This window comes from Lissotriton vulgaris, chromosome 4_1, assembly GCF_964263255.1.
Source record: "Lissotriton vulgaris chromosome 4_1, aLisVul1.2, whole genome shotgun sequence".
Lineage (NCBI taxonomy): Eukaryota > Metazoa > Chordata > Amphibia > Caudata > Salamandridae > Lissotriton > Lissotriton vulgaris.
The window spans coordinates 684,962,974-684,988,571 of record NC_141691.1 but is presented as its reverse complement, the minus strand read 5'-3'; the positions used below and the strand labels follow the sequence as shown (position 1 = coordinate 684,988,571).

At 42.7% G+C, this 25,598-nt stretch overlaps 1 protein-coding gene across 12 annotated transcripts in view; it reads left to right on the top strand.

Moving 5' to 3' along the window:
- Positions 1–25,598, top strand: part of IKZF1 (IKAROS family zinc finger 1) — a 296,300-nt gene that overhangs the window by 90,400 nt on the left and 180,302 nt on the right. For all 12 annotated transcript variants that reach the window (XM_086964981.1, XM_086964977.1, XM_086964980.1 and 9 more), the window contains one exon: positions 11,736–11,855. In XM_086964981.1, the coding sequence (XP_086821107.1) occupies positions 11,736–11,855 (120 nt within the window). The remainder of the gene's footprint in view (positions 1–11,735; positions 11,856–25,598) is intronic.

The window sequence follows — 25,598 nt, the reverse complement described above, 5'->3', positions numbered from 1 at the left end:
GCAAGACAGCTCGGCTCCGTCACCCACCCCGCCCAAAATAACGACAAACCCTATGCAAATATTAAAAATATAGACAACACACCAGCAAAGTAACAGGGTAAAACATTTTATTAAATAACTATTTACATTACGTTGGTTTATGAGATGATGTCAGTAGTGGACCGATGTGTGAATAGGTCGGAAGCAGCACAAGGCGCCAAGATCCGGATGGCAAGTCCTGGGTGTTGGGTGCCATAGTTCAGAGTTCTGAGTTTGAGCCTTTTTCAATGCCTGTGCTTTGTTGTTTCCCCTCCATCAAAAACAAAACAAAAATATAAAACTGTGCAAAAATACAAAAAAATCAAAAAATGTTTAGAAAAGCAGTGCTTGTAAGACTGTCTGAAGCTTATTTCCACCTACTGCAGCTTCACTATTCTCAAAGTAAGTGAGGGTCGTTTGTGGACCTGACTGCATTTGAAAACAATGTTATATGGTACCTCCCTAAACAGCTTGACGGAGGCCCCCGAGGGGCGGTGTGATGGCACGGACTCGGAGAAGACACTTGGCTCCGACCCCCTCCCCAAGTCTTATAGCACTGGTGTAGCCTGAGATCGCCCCCGACATAGGCGGCCGGCTCCCGGGGTCCGGCCGAACTTTTTGCCTTTTGATGACTCTTCTATTCTGGACTTTGTCCCACAATCCGTTTGACCTGAAGACACGCTGTAGTGGGGCGCCCCTTTACCGTTTTAGTTGCCATTCCGCCCGCTTTTGCTACACTGTGCCTCTTCCGCCATTCAGCTGTTTACCGCCTGCTCTTGCGACTACAGCGTCTCGCTCACCATGTAGTTGAGTTGCTCCCGCTCTTGCGGTGCAGCGATAGGCGGGTGCCACAGGACTCTCAAAATGGCGGCCGGCTCTTCGGTTTTGGGCCTGGTCCACTAAAATGGCCCTGGGACACCTTGGAACTCGGACGCTTCCCTGATAGGGCTTGGGTCCCATTCTCGAAAGCGTCCCCTCAGCCGTGAAGATTCTACAAAAGTCTTGGGGGCCCCCGACTCCCGCAGGCTTCTGGTGGGGAGCGGCTGCCATGTCTGCTCGTGGAATGGCCACGACGGAGCTACGAGATGGTAGTGCTCTCATGCTGACGCCAGCTTTAGTCTGAAACATCCAGAAACACTGTAGACTACCAATTCGATCAGTTCCGGTAGCGCCCCAACATGACCCGGTAGAGAAGAACTTGCCCTCCCCTCTTTGACTGATGGTTCTTGTTGCCTGTCCCCTCTGTTGTCATTTAACAGAACTTTTTGGACTGCTGAAAGGGGTTGTGTTCCGAACGCTGGTTGGTGGAGACATTTTGACTATATTCTTGACCTACGTTGTCGCGTAATGCGTTATATGACACGCCGCGTTAGAGCACCCGGAAGTGATCCGGGGCGCGGCGCGCAGCGCGTAACGTAAGCATAACAGGTCATGTGACTTGTTAATAAAACTTTTCATTGGTTCATTTTACTTTTGTTATTTTAATGATGAAAAGCTTGGTCATATGACCTAAAAATTACGCTTTTTATTGGTTTCGAACTTTTTTTTTATAACATATATGTTATAATAATCCAGGCTAATGTACTTTCCCGGAAAATTTACAACTGTCCTGCAAGTAAAATATATTCCTTTTTCGAGAAAAAGGGCGTTTCTTCGTTCCATGATGGAGCCGTTTAGTAAAAGAGACTCGGCCTGCTGTCTTAGTCACCGATACGCCTGATTATCAGATTCTTATCGATCACTTTATGTTGCAGGAGAGGAAAACACAACTGCCCTTGACCATTTATCTTTACTGCGTTCCTACATATCATACCTTTTATCCGTCATGTAATTGGACTGCTTTATTTCACTTGCCTTTTACTGATTCGAAAACAGTGACTAAAAGTATAAACTTTACCAATGTAAATACTACTACCATGTTTTGTTTTAAAAACCTTTATTGTGAAAATGTCAGTATACAAATACGGGCCTATAAACACGTGGGCCGGCCACGGAGCAAACTGAAATCGTATATGATGAGGAGACATTTACATTATAGAGGAACGTAACGAACGAGCCATTAGGTTGCAAGAACTAAGGTGTCTAACAGTTGCGGAATCGGTGGACGTACATTTTGTAATTAAAATACGACAGGGCCACTTACAAAAAACTTATCTAGATATACATTTGCGTGCAAGTACCATGGGTGACGTTAATTGGAACTTTCAATAGTACAGTAATCAATAACACATCAGAACTTAATATCAATAGGGATGTCGAAATATTCAATCAATTCTCGTCCCCGCCCGCCATGAGCATCAAAACTGCATTCATATCTCGTGATATCAACGTTGTTCAACCAGTACACAACAAGGAGTTACGAGTCCCATTTATACCGGCGCCATTTTGGGCGAGGCCGGGCAGGTCCAAGATATAGTCAAAATGTCTCCACCAACCATCGGCCAGACCAGAACCCCTTTCAGCCCTTTATGCTACAAGATGGTGTCTTCCATTCAGAAAATATTGTTGGCAGCATTTTGAAAGGAAAGATAAACAGCCGTTCTCCTAGTGAGTCTCACATTGTTACATTTAGGAAGAATGTTGGAGAGTAATATGTGGAAAATCTGAAGCCATTTTTCTACAAACTCTCAATCAGCCTTGGATGGAAAAAAAAATCCTGAAGAATGTACAAACTGAAAACCAATTTTTGTCTGTATAGCATTAACAGCAACGCTTGAGTCAGCTTTGTGTCAAGCCGCCATTTTCATTCAATCAATAGCGTCCCCCTGCACACATTCAGGGACCTGGTCGTGTCTTCAGGTGAAACGGATTGTGGGACAAGAAGCAGAAAGGAAAAGGAAAAAAGTTCCGCCGGACCTCGGGAGCCGGCCGCCTATGTCATGGGCGATCTTTGGCCACACCAGGGCAATAGTGAAGCTGCAGCAGGTGCAAATAAGCTTCAGACAGTCTTACAAGCACTGCTCAGAACTCTCAACGATGGCACTCAACATCCAGGACTTGCCATCCGGATCTTGGCGCCTTGTGCTGGTTCCGACCTATTCACACATCGGTCCACTACTGACATCACCTCATAAGCCAACGGGGCACCCCACACCGACTTTCGGCGCAGCATTGTAGGATGGCCACACCAGTGCGGCAATTTGCTGGACACAACCTCTGTGCCATCCGGATCTCGGCGCGTTCGAGTCACTGTACCGCAAAAGTGACCGGAACTCAGCTGAACACGCCGTCTTTCGGCGCAGCATTGTAGGATGGCCACACCAGTGCGGCAATTTGCTGGACACCACCTCGGGCAATAGTGAAGCTGCAGCAGGTGCAAATAAGCTTCAGATAGTCTTACAAGCACTGCTCAGAACTCTCAACTATGGCACTCAACATCCAGGACTTGCTATTCAGATCTTGGCGCCTTGTGCTGGTTCCGACCTATTCACACATCGGTCCACTACTGACATCACCTCATAAGCCAACGGGGCACCCCACGCCGACTTTCGGCGCAGCATTGTAGGATGTCCACACCAGTGCGGCAACTTGCTGGACACAACCTCGGTGCCATCCGGATCTCAGCGCGTTCGAGTCACTGTACCGCAAGAGTGACCGAAACTCAGCTGGACACGCCGTCTTTCGGCGCAGCATTGTAGGATGGCCACACCAGTACGGCAATTTGCTGGACACCACCTCGGTGCCATCCGGATCTCGGCGCGTTGTGCTGCCTTCGGCCTATTCGCACACCGGTCCGCTACTGACGCCGCCTCACGTGCCAACGGATTTTCTACGCTTTTTGTAGCCCTATGCCGCATAACAGGTCATGTGACTTGTTTATAAAACTTTTCATTGGTTCATTTTACTTTTGGTTTCCTAAAGATGGAAGGCTTGGTCATATGACCTAAAAATAACACTTTTCATTGGTTTAGAAATTTTTTTTTTCCCAAACGATGAAAGCCCCACCTTGTTTCTGGATGATTCAGACTGAAGCTGGCGTCACCATGAGAGCACCACCATCTCGTGGCTCCGTCGTGGTTATTCCGCGAGCAATCATGGCAGCCGCTCCCCACCGGAAGCCTGCAGGAGTCGAGGGCCCCCAAGACTTTTGTAGAATCTTCACGGCTGAGGGGACGCTTTCGAGAATGGAGCCCAAGCCCTAGCAGGCAAGCGTCCGAGTTCCAAGGTGTCCCAGGGCCATTTTAGTGGACCAGGCCCAAAACCGAAGAACCGGCCGCCATTAGAGTGGGAGCAACTCAACTACATGGTGAGCGAGACGCTGTAGCCGCAAGAGCGGGCGCAACTCAGCTGGATGGCCGCCACCTGGGGAGGCCCGTTCACGCCGCCTCCCCCACGCCCCCCCCCCCCCCCCCCGGGCCGCCCCACGCCAATTTTCGGAGCAGCATTGTAGGATACCAAAACCAGTGCAGCAGTTTACTGGACATCACCTGGGTGCCATCCACATCTCAGCGCGTTCTGCTGCCTTGGGACTATTCGCACAACAGACCGCTACTGACGAGGCCTCCCCCCGCACTACCCGGGACGCCCCACGCTGTTTTTCTGAGCTGCATTGTAGGATCCCAAAAACCAGTGCGGCACCCAGGTGACATCACCTGGGTGCCGTCCAGAACTCAGCACGTTGTGCTGCCTTGGGACTATTCGCACAAAAGACAGCTTCTGACCATTGTTGCTTTTTTTTGTCAAAAATGTTTAAATGTTTGTTACAGTTTTTGTTCCGTTCGTTATATTTAAAAGTTAATAAAGTTTTATAATCCCACTTTGTTGGAGTGCTATATATTTTTAAAAAATCGGGTGAATGGGGCCTTGAATCGGGTTATTGTCATGTGTGGGCTTTGCAAGTGTACTGCTACAGGATCGGACATTTCAAACTCAAATGCACGTTCTTTTTCTTACCTTTCCGAAGCATGGAGCGCAATAGCAGGCAGAGAAAGGGTGATGCAAGTGTTGAACACTGCCTGGCCTGGCAAGTTGCTGGCAGTGCCCCCCCCCCCCCGCCCGCTCCTGAAAGAGGACACACCGCCGCCCCGAGTACTTCACAGATCTTTAAAAGACCATGCGCTTGTTCATGAGGCTTAAATGGTTTATCACCCCTTCTAGAACCCCTGCATCGACCCTCTGACGTTTCCTGGAAGAATTACCACGTAACACAATACCAAGCCTTGTCAGCTGAAACCCCCGAAGAATCGTGGGGCATATTATCAAGGGGGTTTATCTCCGCTTTTTTGGCTATAAAAGCCAAGAAAGCGGAGATAAAATTATCTCCCTATTACCAAGCTGTCGCTAACACCAGTTAGTGACAGCTAAAAGGAGATAGCGACCATCTTGGGCCCCGCTTTGCATGTCAGTGATATTTATCACTAATGACATGCAAAGTGGGCGTGCCAAGATGTTAGCGACTGGAAACAGTCCCTAACATCGCTATCTCCTATTACCAACTTTTGGAGATATTCGCGCTAAGCGCGAATATCTCAAAAAGCTAACACCTGCCCTGAGCAGTTCTTAGCCATGTTATCCAATGGGAGGTGGATAACATGGCTAAGAGCATTTGCTCGATAATGCATGAATATCGCTGACTTTTCAGCGATATTCATGCATTGCGGCCGTTTTTTATCGCATTTGTGATAAACCTTGCTAATAGCAAGGTTTATCTGCGATAAAAATCGCCGATGTGCGGCGATAATTTTTGTCTCTAAACAAGTTAGAGACAAAAATTATCGCTAGTTGTTGGTAATATGCCCCCGGGTTTTTGCTTGCAGAAATCGGGAGGCGGGAGACTAGCACTGAAATCAGTAGTCTCACGCCTGAATCGGGAGGGTTGGCATGTCTGGATTCTCTACAGCTGGGGCCATAAACTACATCCGCAGGGCTAGGTGATAGCCTGGGACCGGCCTGGCATCTAAAATGGCTGCCGTGCACGACAAAATTGTGGCATTGGAAAAAAGGCAAGATGGCGCAGACAATGTTTATCAATAAGGATTCATTTATAACAAAATATTTTATCGCACTGACAAATTGGCGGTCAACACTTCCTGATTTCCATCGAATCGAACGTTAACAGACGTCACGCAGCAAAAAAAAAAAAAGCTCACGCACAGCCGCTGGAAGACATGTATCAACATATATGAGCCTCCTCAGCCACCCTCAGAAAACATAAGGGATTAGGATACGTCTCCCGCACCCCCTTATACCTAGTAATTTAATTAAAACGAAACACAAAATGGCGAATTCCCGTTTCGCTACCAGTTTGCGACCCGGTTCGCGGCCCGTGAAGCGCTTCTACCGTGAAAAATAATTTTTTTTTTATTTTCCCCACGGGACCCTTTAAAAACCCCAACAACATTCCTAGGGGGTCAAGAGGGGTATACCTTGCCCCCTTTCATTAAATTCCCCCTTCGTTTTTCACCTCTTCTTCTCTCTCGATCCTACCGAGAGATAAGATGGCGGCCGCTCCGGACTGTTTAGAATGTTGACAGACACCGGGGAGCCAATCAGCTTCGCATCGCAAAGTTCCGTTTCGCGAAAAGTAAGCGGACCGGAGCGCAGCCCGGAGCGCTGTTACAGATATATATCTTGTTTTGAACGTTAATTTCTCAAAATCCACTGGAGCACATATATTGAGACCTAGCAAAGGCACATCGGGCTAACAGTCCCTACAATTTTGCCAAGTTTCGTGCAAATCCATTCAGCCGTTCGAGCTAAAAGTGAGGCCAACCGCCCTATGGAAATTAACATGGGGAAAACGCGTTTTGGGACCCCCCTTTTTTCTCGGCCCCCCCTTGACGAAACCCCCCCAAATTTTCAGGGGCTGCTCAGAAACAAAATGTGCCATTTTCCTGAAAATTTCAGCCGATTCCGTCCACAAACGCCAAAGTTATTAGACATAGAATTTTCAAAAGTTCCATAGACAAATAATCCTAACTATATATACCTACTGGCGAACGCCAGTAGGTAATATATATATATACACACATACATATACATGTATGTATGTATAAATATATTTTTTAATGTGAAAAAGATATGTAACTATTAATAGTATGTTAGTTTAAAACCTAACAATAATCATAAATTAAAAATAAAATACATTTACATTTTCAACTTTAAAAAAAGTAAAAATAATTTTAACTAATTACACACATAACTTTTACCAACATTTAATTCATATTCAAAATCAAAATTCTACTGTAGTTGTTTTTTGAACCCTTTAGCTGCTGAGGATTGTCAACACCTACTTCTCCGAAATAAATGCTATGCCACTTGTTTGGCTTGAGCTAGTGCCGGTGACACAAAGGCCCTGAAACACTACATGGAAACTGATGTTTCCTATCACAAAAATTTCCTCTTTTGGAAGTGGAGATAGTTGTGGCATCTGGGCTCATGCTCGGCAATTACACAGGGAAACCTACCAATCCCAGACATTTTAAAAAATAAGATACCCAGGAAGGTCCAGGGTGGAGTGCCTGGCTTAGAACCCATGAAGATTGTTTTACCCAAAATGCCTTTCAAACCTCAACCTGTGCATAAAATCATACATTTTTGTCAAATTTCTGTGACCAGAATGTCCGGAATCAGTGGGGAATCATCAAAATTCTTATTACCCAATGTTCCCATACTTCCTCTGAGACACTGCACTATATGTGTGGCTTGGGACACAACAGGCCCCAAAACTCAATGTGGAGACATCAACATTTCCTTTCAAAAGGTTTTCCTGCTTGCCGATGAGGGGATTAATGCTGTTTGGGTTCTGGGTCAGCCACCACCCAGGGAAATAACTAGACCAGAAGATTTTGAAATTTAGACACCATGGGGAGTCCAGGGTGGTGTGAACTGCGTGTTACCCACAAGGTTGTTTTACCCACAACGTTCTGCAAACTTCAAACGTTGCCTAAATGTACACATTTTTTGCGCATTTCTGTGATGGAAAATTACAGAATCTGTGGGGAACATGAACCTTCCTACCACCCAGCACTGCCACACATTTCAGAATAAAAAATCAATTCTAGTTGTGTGGATCGACCTAGTGCTCTTGACAATCTGATCTGTTTTGCGATGGTAGTAGCTGTAGTATTGGGCTGGACCACCACCCTGGCAATCCTACTAAACTCAGACATTTTTGAAAGCTAGAAACCAAAGAGAGCCCTATGTTGGTGTGCCTTTCAAGGATTTCATGAAGTTTTCTTACACACAATGCCCTGCAAACCACAAACTTTGTCTAAAATCACACATTTTCCTCACATTTCTGTTAGAAAACTTCCAGAAGTTGTGCATATAGAGGTAGTGCAGAGGACGTCATTGGCTCATTCTTTAAGAAATAATATTATAAATTAAATAAATATATTTCAACTCATTATTTAATACTCATTTAATTTCAAATAATGAGGTATTGTACTGTAACATTTAATTTTACGAGTTCTAGGTTTAAAATAAATATTTTCAATGATTTTAAATATTCTATTAAACCACTTTAATAATTCTTTACAGACTAATAAACTTTAATATTTTTACCTGCACTTTCCTATAGAAGATCTCTGCCACTATGTCGGAGATCTCCAACTACGTGTGAAACTAGTAACTCGTAAGTCCTGTTGTAGGAGCCTCCACCAGGAGGTGAAGGATTAGAAGTCTACAATTAGCTGTAGATCTACATTCAGAAATGGTGAATTGTTAAAAGTGTAGATTTACCCTCAGGTGCAGCAGTAGATTTATGTATGAGTAACTATATACTTGTAGATTTACCTTTGTTAATCGGGCACAGCGCTCCTTAATTCTGAAAGCTGGTTAATGTTCTGGTGGGAATTAAGCAAAAATAGGGAATAGGGATTAGAAGTCTACAATTAGCTGTAGATCTACATTCAGAAATGGTGAATTGTTAAAAGTGTAGATTTACCCTCAGGTGCAGCAGTAGATTTATGTATGAGTAACTATATACTTGTAGATTTACCTTTGTTAATCGGGCACAGCGCTCCTTAATTCTGAAAGCTGGTTAATGTTCTGGTGGGAATTAAGCAAAAATAGGGAATAGGGATTAGAAGTCTACAATTAGCTGTAGATCTACATTCAGAAATGGTGAATTGTTAAAAGTGTAGATTTACCCTCAGGTGCAGCAGTAGATTTATGTATGAGTAACTATATACTTGTAGATTTACCTTTGTTAATCGGGCACAGCGCTCCTTAATTCTGAAAGCTGGTTAATGTTCTGGTGGGAATTAAGCAAAAATAGGGAATAGGGATTAGAAGTCTACAATTAGCTGTAGATCTACATTCAGAAATGGTGAATTGTTAAAAGTGTAGATTTACCCTCAGGTGCAGCAGTAGATTTATGTATGAGTAACTATATACTTGTAGATTTACCTTTGTTAATCGGGCACAGCGCTCCTTAATTCTGAAAGCTGGTTAATGTTCTGGTGGGAATTAAGCAAAAATAGGGAATTGCTGTTGAATTTGAGTGCAATATTCCTGATTCTCTGGATAACTGTCCACTTTTCAGAGAACTCCCAGGAGTAAAACTGAAATTATGCAGTTTTCCTGCATCCCAAAATTACCAACATCCACAGAATCAGAAATTGCAGGAGTAGGAATGAAGACATTCCTGTAGGAACAGCAACTGGGGAACATGTAATTAGGTATTAGTGTAGAGACGTTCTTTCCTTGGTGGCAGTAGGTATTTATGGCTAGAGGTATATGACATCTGGTATAGGAGTTAGGAAAGTGATGCTTCTAAAGGGGGTCATTGGCATATCCTAGGTGCTCATTTCAGCCCATTTAGCAAATATGCCTAAAAAACGAATTGCCTCAAATTGTGTGTTAACTACACATAACTTTATTGCCAGCTTAGATAGTACAATTCTGATTTTAATATTGAAATGTTGCTCCCGAATTTGCAAAGTCTCCAAATGTGAGATTTAGAATGTCCACCAATTAAATAAAAATACTTCAGAGTCTGGAACATATACCTACAGGAAAGTTCCATCAGGAGCTGTGTAGTGGACACAGTAGTTCGCCTAGCAATATTCACAAGTCAGCAAATCATGTTGGCAAATCTTAGCAAAAGCCACATCATACAAAGCCAACTGTAGGAAACATTAAGCCTCCTCAGGTTTATAACAAAAGTGCACATATGACCAGGAGGTAGCAACCCTGTGCAAGACTGTTAACATAGAGTACACTGGTTATTAGCATTTCCCAACTCCGGTGACAGCATAGTGGCTAAGTGAGTCTCATGCTATCAGGGAAAGGTATTTAGTTACATTTTAAAATACACATTTCGGAAATGTAAGTGCAAGTGCCGAAATCCTATAGCAATTGCCACAAATGATGTTGCCTTAAAACTCAGTTTTTCACCATTAGAACGTTGCAGGACTGTGTTGACCCTGCCAGAAGTCTAACCTGTGGAAGAAGTGGGGTTGTGTCCTTTACTGCGGCCGGGTAGGACAACGTCTTGAACATTAGAAAATAAAGAACCCGGTCACTGTTTAGTTCAGCCTCTTTTTTTATTTTGTGCAGAATCTCACCCTAAGGTAATTAATCCTTGGGTGATGTATGTACTTTTTTTTGGAGTAATACAAGTTACATGACTTTTTTTGAAGATTTCTGAAAACAGTCTGAGGTTTTTTGAAATACAATTATTATTATAATTGTATTTCAATTGTGGATTGTAAAAAGTGTTTATAGTAAATGTAATAATTTATGTTTTTTGTATGGCGGCGAAAAAACCCCAGACTGTTTTCAGAAATCTTCAAAAAAAAAGTGATGTAACTTGTATTACTCCAAAAAAAAGTACATACATCACCCAAGGATTAATTACCTTAGGGTGAGATTCTGCACAAAATAAAAAAAGAGGCAGAAGTCTAACCTGTGGCCTTCCTATTATACATATTCTTTTTGGCACCATCTTGCCCTCATTTAAGTTCTGCGAGAGGTGAGGTTTTGCAAAATATGGTTCTTAATGAATAGATCATGTATTGTTATTTGGGGAGCCCATCCTACTGATTACGATGGTTCCAAACATCGTTCGGCAGGAGTCCCATTGACTTCAATGGGAGCCTGTGTTCGGACCGAATAGATATGCTCCCATTGAAGAAAGGGGTCGCTGCGTAAAATTGTGCACCGTGTGGCTGCCACACTGTGCATGTTTGGAAAGGGGTGACCCATAGGTATGCCCAGGAGTTCGATTTGAAGACCCCCGGGTGAAGGGGGGCCTGCTACGGGCCCCCAAAGTCAGATTCCGACAGCTTATTCATGTCAGAACAACTGATTCGGAAAGGCTGTCTGAATTCAAAATCCTAATCGCTCAGTCAGAAACGTGGTCCATAGACCGATACTAGTCTGCTCCGAACGACTCGGTTACTCAGAATACCATTTGGAAACGAGTCGGAAAGTCAAAATGGTTCCCGAATATTATAATCCGTCGTTCGGAAGTGTTTCCGAGTCGGAAACAAGGCTTTCCAATCGGATTCGGACAAACCGAATGCCGTTCGGAGCCTTTCCGAATGACACCGTAATTAACCCCTTAGTGTGCTATGATGTCCAAATATGAATGCAACAATACTGCAACATAAATCTTATTATGTTTAGACCTGTTGAGGCCCTATTTGATCTTATTGATTAGGTTCCCCTTTGAAACCATTAGTGCACTTGGAAGTTCTACCATGTAAGATAACGATGAAAAGATATGCCACAAACTGGTCCTTTAACAACACTGCGTCTTGTTTGCTTAGGAAATCACAGTTCACCTATGAGTGATATCCCAGAGGATGGAGATGAACCAATGCCTGTGCCCGAGGATCTCTCAACAAATTCGGGAGCACAGCAACACTACAGAAACGACAAAGCATTGGGTAAGATGTCGCTTTTTTGGAGTTATTGGGATTAGACTAATTCAAAAGAGTTGTTAGGTTACCATGTGGTTTAAAAAAACACATTTTTTCCTGCAACTGGACGAATGCTAAGATGTATGGGCACCATTTTGGATGACTTAGGGCGGATTGGAATAATAGACCGAACAGTACATACAGACGCTTGAGTTCTTTGACTGCCATGTAAACAGAGAAATACACCATGTGCAAACAGACCAAAAACTCTATTAATGCCCAAAAAAATAACAGTTCTTCATAAATGTGCTGCTTTGAACACAGGAATTGACCAATGCAGCCCAGTGGCCCACGAGAACCGAAGACATGCAATATTTCAGAATGAAGGATGGCTCTGTAAATGGTTCCTAAGCAGATTTACTGAACGGACATATATCTCATGTGTATAGTTTAAACGTTTGCATGACTCCAGCCTCCATGCACACATCCTGTAGAAGAACAGCATGTAGTGTATCTCATTTTCTGCAGTGTCAGGAGCCCTTCCACAGGATCCAGAATGGAATGGATTACATTTTGAGGTGTGATGTTGGGTGTATTGATGTTAGAGTGGACTTGCCTGCTCTTTCTTGCGTTGTATTTCCTGTTACACAGCGGCATCAGGCATTGTTGCCAATAGATTCAGGGTCACTATAAAACCTCTCCCTATTTGCTTAATGGCCGTGCCTTTAGTGCTCTTAGACTTACATTGTATTCTACTCTAAAGTGATGTAAATTTTCTAGCAACCAATCAATTGAATAGCATCATGCTTCATTAGCGCTCAGAATTAGTGCGATTTAGGATTGTGTGCGCAGAATATAATGCCCTAATTGGACAAAATGCTGACACGGCATCTTCCACTTTAATATCTCACTCATACGCAGGGGCTTAAGAAAAAAATGATTCTTCAACAGGATCCCGAAAGTCATTGTGTTATGTTTGAAGAAGTCTCGCCTGAAACATATATTGCCTCACAACCCACATAAACACATTGCCTTTCTTAACACTTTGGCCCAATCATGCTGGGGCTAAAAAAAATACAGGTGCAAATTGTGCTCCCGCTTATTTACATTCATACAAGCTAAATTGCATGCAAATTGCTCCCAATTGAAATGTTCCCACTTCAGAATGAGGAATAACATCCCGATAGCATCTCAGTGCCCATTCTGAGGTGTGCCACCTGCACTTGTGTATATTTACTTCTATAATGTATGCCCATTTTGGTGCAATCTTCTGTTTGCAGCTTTCAAGTTTCACTATGTGTAGAACCTCTTTTCTTGTCTTGCTGTTTGTAATATTTCACGTTCCTGGGTCCTTTCCTTGATTCTTTCTTTCAAGAAAAGCACCCTACTGGACTCTTTTTGTGTCTCACTAGTTGCTAAGCATTGCAGCCATGAGCTTCTCACACATCTCACTGGTTGTTGATCTTCATGGTGGTTGAAAAACGATGCATTGGGATGCAGCCTGAGCGAGCGCCAGTAGCTAAGATTAATTCAAGCATTCCATCCATCGCTTTCTTTTTTGATGGCCTAAGTGTGACATGTTTACCCAGACATGGCTCCCATGCACATTGTGTAACTGGAACCAAGCTAAATCTGGCTGATGTGCGCTAACTAGGGTAAAACTGGTCCTAGGGTGCTTGTGTTCTGTTTCAAAGAGAACCTGGCATGGCAGTTTGGGCTGGACTGTTCCACTTGGAGCAAAGTCAAGACTGATTTATCTGTTGCTGGGTCCAAACTGAAGTGGCATGGTGTGCAAAATAATGATGGACGAGGATGCCACCTGGAGTATCTACCAGTGACTGAGATCAACTCAACCATTTCATCCATCAAATGTTTTACACTAGAGTGAATCCCCCTTAGTGGGACAAGTATTCCTAGACGTGGGTCCAGTGCACACTGTGTCAATGGAACCAAGCTATATCTGACTGATAAGTCCTTACTAGGCTGAAACTGGTCCTCGGTTGCTTATGCTCATGTTGAGGGAGGGCCTGGCCTGGCAGTTCGGGCTGGGCTGTTCCCACTGGAGCAGGGTCCAGACTGATTTGCATGTGTCTGGGTCCAAACGGAGGTGGAATGGTGTGCAAAATAATGATGGACTGGGATGCAGCCCCTAGAAATTATCAGTGACTGAGATTATTTAAAGTGTTCCATTCATTACTTTGTATACTTCAATATATTTATTTGTAGCAGAACTAAACATGAGGTAAAAGCATATTTCTGAAATATGCAGTTTTCAGAGATTCACACTAGGAAGACATGAGACACTATTGCAGAAAACTTGTAACCCAAAAGAGGTTTATGATCATGAGAATCAGGACGATATGTTTGATTAGGAGCACTCTAGGGAGTATTCCGCAAATGAGACACATAATAGACAAAGCATTTAATTATGACCTATTTCCGTACCCATAATGCATAATTTCTAAAAAAAAATTATGTTGGAAGCAAGGATGGTTCATGGGTGGTGTAGAGGAAGTAGGATGGGTTTAGGCTTATCCTTTTCTGTTGCCAATTCTGCAGATTCTATGTGACCAGCAGATTGCTCATGAATTTTGGGGTGATTTCGATCTGTGTTGATATACTTGTGGAAAGTCAGTTGGTAGATCTAAGTGATACTATATCAGCAAGTGGGGACATGCATGTGTTGAACAGGATTGGAAACATGGCTGAGCCTTGAGACCTATTGAAGTTGGTGCAAGGTTTTGGAAAGTTAGAGGGTGTATTTATCCAGACCATCAACATAGCAGATGAAGAAGATGGATAAGAACCATGCCATCTTTGCAAGCACAATGAATAAAGTTCCATAAAGCCTCCTAAGTAGAGCCTGCTGGTAAATAGTACTGAAACCAGCTTATACCGAATGAGAATTAGGGGCTTATTATGATGTCAGGCGAAATCACTTCTGCTTGACACCAACTCGGTCATGACACCCAGTCGGCGGTCCCAATTGATTGATTCCAATACGACTGTGATCCCTTTCCTCAATAGGAGCTCATGTTATGGCTGTAAACCGGCCATAACACAAGCGCCCATTGAGGAAAGGGAGGTGCAGTTCATCCCTGCACCCTGTGGCAGGCACCTAGAGGTGCCCGCCACGGGGTGCAGGGAACAAAAGGGGGGCACCTGTGTGCCCCCTCAGCCTACAACCGGAGGCCATGCACCAAAGGGGGCCTGCTGGGAGTCCCCACACATGCTTTCCAACATGATTTCCATGTCGAACAGACCGGCATGGAAACCATGTCGGAAACCATGATCCATAATCTCAAGGGTGGAAAGACCCGCCAATGGGATTACTTTCCGGGTTCCGAAAGGCGGACGGGGTCTCCGAGCCCGTCATAAGCCAGCCGGAATGACCGGCAGGTTTCCTTTCCAACCACCTTCAACATAAAGAGGCGGTCCGAAAGGAAACCCAATGGCCCATTACAATGTGGTCCTAAGGGCTCCGACCTTCAATCGGAGCCTTTACGGGCCACAGTGTACTCAGCCCCTAAGTGTTTTATAATGTCTGTCCCTGAAACTGATTTATTTTTGTTATCCTGTACCTAGTAGATGCTGTTGTTAACCAAATCACCCCTACTGTTATTTTCAATTTTCTTTGGAAAGATGAATGTCTTAATCAGCTCTGCCAGCATCGGAACCTATGAACTTCGGATTACACACAGATACCAGCAGAAGGTGCTTGAACTCTACGAGACATTCTATTGATTACCAACATATACATGCTCTACAAACCCCAGCTCCCTAAAACAAACAAGCATTGAACATATACATCATAGATATGCTCTACAAACCCTAGCTCCCTAAAACACACAAGCATAAAACATGTACATCATAGACATTCTCCACAAACACTAGCTCCCTAAAACACACAAGCTTCTATGCCACCACTACCCTTGTATGGTAATCCTTTAGCTATGCCAGTGAAATCTCCCAGCTAACATAGTTTTGCTGATTTTCAGGTATGTAGCGCCATATCAACGTTACACTACATAATCACAAAAATATATAATACATGGAGTCACAAAGAACAATATATTTATATATAGAAGTATATAGGAACGTATTTAAATATTTCCCTTTATATTTATTTTTAAGTGTGATAACGCAGTAGCCATGGAGAGCAAATGCATGGTCCACATGCAACTTCCTGTTTCCTCGGCTAACGGTGTAGTTTCAGGACCGCTGCGTCTAAACGCAGTTTTTGTCATGCTTGAGTTTTTAAGAACAAGAATGTCTCCACCAGGCAGCACCGAGCAGCATGTTTCTCTTCCCTCTTCCTTAAGCGGCGCCATTTGTAGAACTTATGCCATGTTAATGAGTAAAACGCTCGTCACCGGAGCATTTCTGATGGCGGGGCAGGTGTCAGCGGGTAAACATCACCTACGCCGAAGGATAATGAAAATATAAACTTTCAGCAGCAATCTGTCCTGGAAAGGAAAAGCAGAAAAGAAAGCCTAGGCGGGAGAGAGACGCTGGCTCCCCGTTTCGGGGCCTCTCTCTGCAGATACAGCCTGCTGCTCTTTTGCAAGCGGAAGTCGGCTATCAGCGAGGCGCATCTCCTCAGCCCAGATACGCCCCGGCCCTGCTGGGGAGCCCCTTATCTCGCAGGATCTAGCCTGGCTTCTGAGGGCTTCGGGCGCGCATGGCTTCTCGGCCGGGGACCGGGGAGAAGCGGGCTGCGGGGAGGCAGGAAATGGAGATGGGGAGGAAGACGAGTCAGAAAAGGCTGGCTGGCGGTCGTTGCAGTTTCTTCAATCATCTCATGCACATTTACAAGAACCAGCGAGGAGGACCAGTTGTCTGTGTAACTTTCAGTCAAAAAGGTTTCTTTCGAAAAAACGCAATACAAGATTTAACAATCAAATAACATTGTAAGAGAATGCTCGTTATATATATATATATATATGTATATATATATATATATATATATATATATATATATATATATATATATATATATATATATATATATATATATATATATATATATATATATATATATATATATATATATATATATATACTTCAAAATGCGCTTCTGCCGTTTCCAAGCGCTGCAAATAACAGAAGTTACTGTTACACCACACGTTAGCAATTTACTGACTTCAGATAGGTTAGACCATTCTTTCCGGGAATCTTGTGACCCCATTCCTATTTAAAACACAACATATCAGAAGTGAAATACATTAATGATACGCCCTATCAGGAACAAAGAAAAAAATGTATTACCAAATGTTGCTTGTAGCTGGTTGTGTTTCATCTCTAAACATTGACAAACATACCGACAGTGACATATTTGCCAAGACTCGACCAAAGTCAAGACCTCACATGTGACATGCAACTCTCCCAGTACAAGCCATACACATCAACCATAGTTTTCCAAACAACATATATAGATCTTCTTGTAATCACTACAGAAAGTTTGCATTAGGTCATGCTAGTGCCCGGTGCATGGCATACAAATTCTAGATAGCATAACATAACATGCCATACCATATGCCAGTGACTAATACTGTACGCCTGCCTCCCATGTTCCACAATAAAAAACATGCAAGATGGATATAAACATAATATACATAGTTATGTAGCAAATTAAACAAGCATTGGCATATCCAATAGGTCTCGCTTTTAGGACCTTATAAGTGTTTAGCCATGCAACAGTTGATGTTGTTGCACCAAGGATATTGTGCTGGATAACCAAACACTTGTAAGATCCCAAAGGCGAGACCTAGTGGCTATGTCAATGCTTGTTTCTTCTGGGCATTGATGATGTATTTGGAATGGTGACTCTGCGGGGTTTCCAGTGGCGGCTGGTGAAGTTTCATGGCGGTGAGGACTCTGGGGGGTTCCAGTGGTGGCTGGGGAAGATTCATGGTGGTGAGGCGTAAGATGAAACCATGAATTTGCTTGAGAGTGCAGCCACTGGACATATCTCTGCTCAGGAGGTGCTGGTGGTCTCTCCCCAAAGAACAAAAATTAAAATGGCACAAACTGGTCCATTTTCAAAATAATTTCTTTAATAAAATGACGTACATTTGTTTTTACAGGAACATTCGCAATATTTGAGAAAATTCCTAGTTTGTCTCCCCAGTAGTGCTGTTACCGGGCAAAATGGCTTGGAATCGCCCCCATAAAACGTTTGTGCAAGTGAAGTTAGACAGAAAAATAACTTTTCGGCCAGTCTTAAAGATTCAGGTAATAATTACAGGTACTATCTTGACAAGCCTAGGAAAAACTACATTGCCCAAAAACAACATACATTCCTATGGCAGGTTACTCATTGTTGCAAACTACAAATACAGATGTGCTGAGGGTTAATTAATTTCCTTGAGCAAAGATGCTTGGATTTTAAGCTAGGACCGAGGACAGAACAGAGAAATAAAATACCCATGAACATGAATGAACCTGTCTCCTAGAAGGAACACATCTCCTGTGCCTTTCCGTGCCGACGATGAATAAATGCAAGTGTGGTGCCCCAGTTACACATGCAAGCACTGATAATGAGCGAATGGGGGAGGGGCACCTCGGTTGCACACGCACACACAGAGGGCTGTTATCTGCTATAAGTGCAAACACAAACAAATGAAGGGTGTGCCATGCTCTGAATGACAAGACAGTGAATGGGGTATGCAAATTTCCAAATGCAATCACATACAATGGATGGGGCTCGTGTTGTCTGCTGTAAGTGCTAACACAAACAACAAGGTCCCTGATGCGAATTAATGCCCACACAGACATAAAATGAATGACAGGAGGTATATAGTACCTCACCCCGGGAGCTCCAGAGCCCTTCCTTCCACCTCCCCCCGCCTTAGCAGCTGCGAAACTCCCGCTCTGCTGCTGAATGCTGACAAGTAACTCAACGAACGTCTAAACAGCTGTAATTCTGGGGGAAATGAGTGACATTAATAAAGAGTGCTACCAGCTAAAAGATGTGCATTGAAAAGAGCCGGGTGCATTCCCTGCCGAAGCTGTTGAGAGGGTTTCCCTTGCGCTGCTTGTTTAACCACACAAGATAGTAAACAAGCATTGGACTCAAAATTGAAACTGATGAATGCTGATGAAAGTGAAACTGATGAAAATCATCGCGCAGCCTGCTGCAGTATAGAGGGGGGGGGGGTGGAGGCTAGCAGAGTGACGCGATCTGTGGTGGGGAGGGGGAGGGAATTGAAACACAGAGAGAGGGACGCAAGGGGGGGACGGAATTGAAGCGCGGAGAGAGGCATGCAGAGTGCGTGCCCGCGCACATGCACTCAGCTCTAGGCCGGCCATGGCAGCATCTGGTGGCTTTTTTTTTTACCCCTTACTAAAAGTCGAGCATGCAGCGCATGCGCTGCTCTAGGCTCGACCTAAAAATGCCCCTATTTTAATTAAGTATACATTTTTACTGCTGTAATAAAGTCCATTTGTCAAGATCATTCGGGTTGAAGTATATTTGAATTATAACTTAATTATCACTTACATGTCGTCACCCCTTCAAACCAGGGGATGTGGCCTGATGGAACATGATCTATGAGTGTAAAGTTACCACTAGCAACTTTTACAATTAGGTGAAGGTCTCTGACACTGGGGCAGGGATCTCCCTATGGTAAAGTATAAGGATAATACTAAGGTTTAATAATTAGTTCCCCCAAATATATATGATAATGCAAAAAATGTAAATGAACTTAAAATAATTATTAGATAAGAATTAATTTTTTATGAAAGATTAATTAAATAAATATATTACATTGATTTATAATTGTTGTTATTTGAAATATTATTAAAAACACCATCATTATAATTTTTATATTTAATTATTTAGTATGGTTTATAACAATTTGTTTGTCTAACCATTTTAATTAATTAGATTTCTTTGAACTAAAACCTTAAAACTTATATTTAATTTCTTTAAAGAAAAATTACTTAATTATTTTTTTTTAAATAAATAACGTTTGTGTTTTTTAAATTATGAAATATATGTTTTATTCATTCTGTAATAGGAATGTTATGGGTAGTTACTGTTCCTGGCCCATCCCCCACCACCTTTGGCCTGGAACCCTCTCTTGCCGTTACTTAACTCCTCGTATCAACTCCTTACCTTTGACCTCTCCCGAGGCTCTGTACCTTCAACCCCCAATCATACCTTACTCAATTTCCCTCAAGCTAGGCTTGTGCTTCATCGGTGCGCATGCACTGATATATACTGTCTAGCAATTTGAATTTCAGATACAGTTAGTACATGTTCTAGCTGAAACTAAATATTTTTCTTCTCTGGAAATCTAGTTGTCTTTAGTGGCTTTTTTTAGCCTCATGATATTCACATGGTAAAATAACTTTTCTGGCCTACAGAATGTGGGAGATAAGACTCGTTTTGCAAGACTTTTAACAGGAACTACATTTCACAAACAACCACAGTGTCGGTCTATCTGCTTCCTTTTAACCTACATTTCTCAGGAGAAACAGTATTTCCAACCAACAGAACAGATCTTCTGATATGGAAATGGCACATGCAGAAAGGAAACACTTATCCATGGTACATGTGCTGAAATGCAGAGGGTTTTGCTGCTTGAAACCCATGCGAATTACGGCTGTATAACTCTTCTGATAATCTGACCCAGGGCACAAGTCCTAAAAAAAAGAAGTGGGGGGACGCTGAGGTCATGACAGGAAGTGACGTCACGAAAGGTGGCTTGCACTCAGTTGCAGTTTATAGTTATCGAGCTCCCGGTAAAGTAAGTGGGGGGTCGCCGTCCATCCGCGTGGTACCCAACTCGAGCCCTGATCTGACCGAGGCTACTTTACAATAAAAATACTGATTGACTGGTTGGCGGAATTCCCTTCTACTCAGCAGTAGCTAAAGATGGAATTTTTGGTCCAAAACCCACAATAAGGTGCCATTAATGCCCAGTGCTAATCATGGTGATAGATGCAGAGGGGCATGATATTTCTCTAGTTGTTGGGAGGAAAGACTCCCTTATCCTTGACCCGTCATGTCAACGGTCCATGGGTAGGATCACTGGTTTTCTCTGAGGAAGAATTCTTCCTGCCCTGTCCAGGTTACTATTAGCTATAAAAGCTCAGATGGAGGCGTGGCTGAAGCCTATTTGCATGAGACCCTCCTCTGTGAACAGGAGCCCCACCCTTTGGCAGCATTCTCACGATGGTAGGCAAGATGTGCTGATGGCAGCTGATTTATTGTCACAACCCTCCCCCCTCACCACTGCAGATTGATAAAAATAGGTTGTAAAGTATTCCATGGTTGTGATATCTCTTTTTCTTTTGGTAGTTTTAGTAGCTAGACACTTTACTTGTTATCGTTACTGCGAGCTTGGAGTTATACTAATAATTGTATACTTAATGTAAAGTAATATTTGTATAGTCACTGCAATGATGTCTTTATACATGATGCCTTTGGGTGTCAGAGGTCATGTGACGACAGTTCCTGTGATGTCATTAGTGTCAAAGGTTGCTTAATCTCTTTTCTAGTTATGTCATAAGAGCGTAAAAGTTCATGTCATGGGTGCTCAAAGGGAGTGCTATTCTACCCAAATTATTTTGGAGATTTGGAGCCACTGTTGGAATGGGTTTTCTATTTTACCAGAAGGTATTCTTACTTGATAGATGTGTAAAGAGTTACCTAGGTAACATTAACCGTGCTCCATCTTGTCAGACTGAGTAAAAAATGACAAAATAACTAAATATGTTCACTGACTAAATTATAGCCTTATTGGTGGCAAACAGGCGAACCAATTTACTAGCCCAGATCCCACACATAGGCTGTCACCAGTAAAGTGAGTTCACATGTTTTAGCAGCCTGGTGTCGGTATAGGTGAGTAACCTTTCAGGAAGGCCTTGTAGTCCTCGATTATGACTCCTGCATTGATCAGTTCCATGATTCTTAGTTTAATCCCATAGTACATGTAAAAATGGTGTGACCTTGCATTCTGTTTCCAAAATGAATAGTAGGCGATAAAATGACTGATTCATTTATCTAATTTTGTATCTATAATTTGAATTGACTTTCAAATGTATAGTAATTACGTCGAAATGCCTAATTTGCCTGAGTGTTGGATTAATTTAAGTTGAAATTAGTATTAATTGTTAGTCATATTCAACAATATACAAATGTAAAGCAACATTTCCTGATTTTAATATAATAAGTAGGCCTGGGCAAAATTTGTGTGAACTAATTTATCGAAATTATGTGATCTTCCGGAAAAATGATGTGAAATGCTGATCCGGCATTTGTGGCTATTTTTTTAGCGTGTAGTGCATTGAGGATATATTTTGTTCTCTCCATGCAATGGTATTTTTACCCAGATGGAATCTCAAATCTGCTACCTGGCATAATGGTTGTAATCTTGGACATTTTGCTATACAAGTGTAAAGTAAAATGCCAGACAGAAATCATTCACGATTACTCGTGTAGTCGACATTTCTCCTGGAACTAATATTAAGAGGGTCTTGCAGTAAGCTTCATGGCACAGGTCACAGGGCACAGGTGAAATCACCTTTGACATATTGCTGTGTGCCAGTTGGCTGCCGTGTTTACAGCTATTCTGGATTCAGTTATACTGAACAGATCTAGCAAAAGTTAAAGACAGTCTACAGGCAGGGACAATTTATTGCTGAGACACAAAGCGCGTTCCCATCCCTTCTTTTCGCCTAATAATGTACTCAGCTCACAACAATCCCCATCAAGCACTGCGAGCTCGGGTGCAACACCCTTGAAAGTTCAGATAGATGACTTGCTGTGCCTGTGCCCATCTATAAACTTACCAGTAGGAACACTTTTGGTTACAGAAAACTAGGCAAATACCAGGCCGAGAGAACATTTCCCCTGACTCGTTTCCTTGAACTAAACAAATGTGTAGAAACAGCTGTTCAGCAGCCACCGAGCACCTACCCAGCTTCCTGTGAGAATGCGGGAGACATGTTTGCGTGTGTTACCTGACAGTTCTCCGGACACCGTGAACTCGCTGCCTGCGCACTTCCTGAGCACCGCAGGCTGCAGACACGCTCGCGCAGTGTGGGTTGTGGGTTTGGGTTTTTCACATGCAGGTCTGGGATCCGAGCATATACCATGGCGCTAAAGCAAATTGAAAGTCTATATTTGCTGAAAAGAAACTTAATTGTAATATATTCTGAGGGAGTGCTGGGAAGATGCTTCAGAAGGTTTCGGTTTACTGGAAGTCAAGTGACAAGATGAAGGTACTATGTAATTAGATTTATAATGCAGTTCACATATGCACTGCAAGTTAATGACTAACTTCTCACTACCTTGTAGTATCTGGCTCCCTGTCTGCCACTCACATCATAGTATTTCCATACAAAGTATATGTTCTGTCTGCCTGGACATCAGGGCTGATCTGGTGCTTTCCATCATCACCACCACTTGCAAATTGCCTTGCTGCCTGGGTTGGTGGTGTCGTAGAGAGACGGTGGGTGCTAAAGTTTAAATTCACATTTAGAGCAGACAGATAATTCATCCTGATATCCCTCGATTTATCTTGGGCCGATGGCCTTTTGTTCTGTCTTCTTCACTCCAGCATTTATCAGATCTTCACTAAAAAGTAGTCTAAATTGCTTAAGAAAGAATGAGTAAAATACATTTTTTGCAGTATTAACTTACCAATTCAGGTGAAATAAAAAATGACACCATTTCCAGATAATGTGCAATTTGGTGTATTATTTACTTGAAGTGAAGTAAGGCTATCTGTTGTCGTATTTACTACTTCCTTAACATGACGTGACTTGGTACATACATTGATTGTTGTATGTGTAAATATTTCTTATAGAAAAGCTCATGATCATGCACGAATTGAACACATTTTTGCATTGTGGTTTTCTAACTAGTTTCTCTTCTACCTGGAGAGTGATGGCATCAGAGATACAAAGAGACAGTACTTTTTCGAAAATGATATCATGTTGGTGTGAGATATCTTCTGTGTTGTACAAAACTGTGTAATGCCACTTCACATGTACCATGTCTACACATGAAACACTTAGGCCTTCATTACAAGTCAAGTGGAGGGAAATCACAGCATGGAATTACGCCTTTCTTGATATTGAGTGGGTAGGATTTTCCACTTCCACTTTTTCCAGATATAGGAAAACCAAAAGCAATATTTTCAGCTGATAATTCAGTCCGGAAAAATAAAAATGAGGCTTTGGCTGCAGCAGAGATCAAGCCTTGTTTGTTGTTTTATTTTTTTTGATGGGGAAGCAAACACTGTTCCCCTTCTCAGAAATTACTTTCTTTTTCCCTCCCCTACTCACACTGCCACCTTCCTCATACCCACCAGTATTGGATTGGGATTAAAAATCGACCCGGGCACACTAAACAAAAGTGGCCCACATTTGCATATTGCCTTTCTGTGAAACACTGCTTCGGCAAAGTTTTATAAAAAGAAGGGGGGGGGTCTCTGACAGGCATGCTTTCTTAAGTTTACTTAGATAAAAAATAAATGTACGGATTAGTTCACACTGGTGAAACACACCTGAATACTAGTGAGGCCACTTCAGTTCAGGCCAACTGACCCCACTCAATGTGCATACACTAATGGTCCGGCCCAGTGAGAGAAAGGGAATAACACCTCTGCCCGTTGATAAAAGGGAGGTAATGGGCGCCCGTCTGTCTCTAGAAAGGCCACTCACGCACCAACTGGGCCCCTGGCAGCATCCAAACAACACAGAAACAGCCCAAATCTGCCCCCAGGATGCCCAAAAAAGCAGACCACAGCTGGAACTCCGATACCAGCCCCTCGGCCATTGACTGAGTGCCCGCCTTACCAATCTGATCCTGTTTACCCCTCTAATAGATCACTGTAGACATTTAACAACTGGTAAATGTACGCTGTAAACTCCACCGATTTGGGAACTCTGGGTGATTTTAGTATTGAAAAAATGAACTCTACGTTGTAATTCCTCATTCCATGGGGTTAACTCGCAATTGGAGAGTACTGAGGTTTATTGTTACAGTAATGGTAAATTTGCATGTGAATTTATCATTTCTCCAGTGCCATCCAAATCGTAATGAAGGCCTTTTATGGCTAGGTATTGAGTACTTCTACTTTTTTTATTTTTTGTATTACCATGCTGTACACTTAATTTCCAAAGTAATAGTTATGATTACCTGACGTAATCTATATTTGCAATGTGTAGCTACTTCCACCAGTAAAATGTTTTTTTTTAAGTTGTGAGATTTCCCTTAGCCTTTCTACCTAATCCTAATGTTTTATTTTTATCTGTGCTTTTTGCCTGAATGAGAATGCCCTTTACATTGGGTTCTGGTGCACTCAGGTTTTGTGTATGGAGTCTCTCTGAGTATTTACTGGATTCTTCAGGTATTTGAATCTATTACTGTATACATTCTGTTTTGTATAAATATCCTCATTGACCTAGGATAACAGGTTTTTATATGATTAGGAAATATGATGCTAATCAAAGTGTTACTAGTCACATTACACAGATCCACTTATGTTCATTGTCCTCATGGTCCCCTCTATGATCCTTGGCTATGCTAAGGTGGGAAATTTCATTGGATTATGTTGGAGAGTTCCCCTGCTGCACCACTATTGTAAAAGTTGTCTTTTTGCTCATACCATTCTAACTGCCCAGATTTCGTATCAAGATGTGATTAACCATCTACATTCACAGGAGCTTTAGTGTCCACTGCTGGTTGAGCCACAGAAAGGTGACTTGAGTAGAAGGCTCCAACTTTTCCATATTCGCATTGCTCTGTGAAGA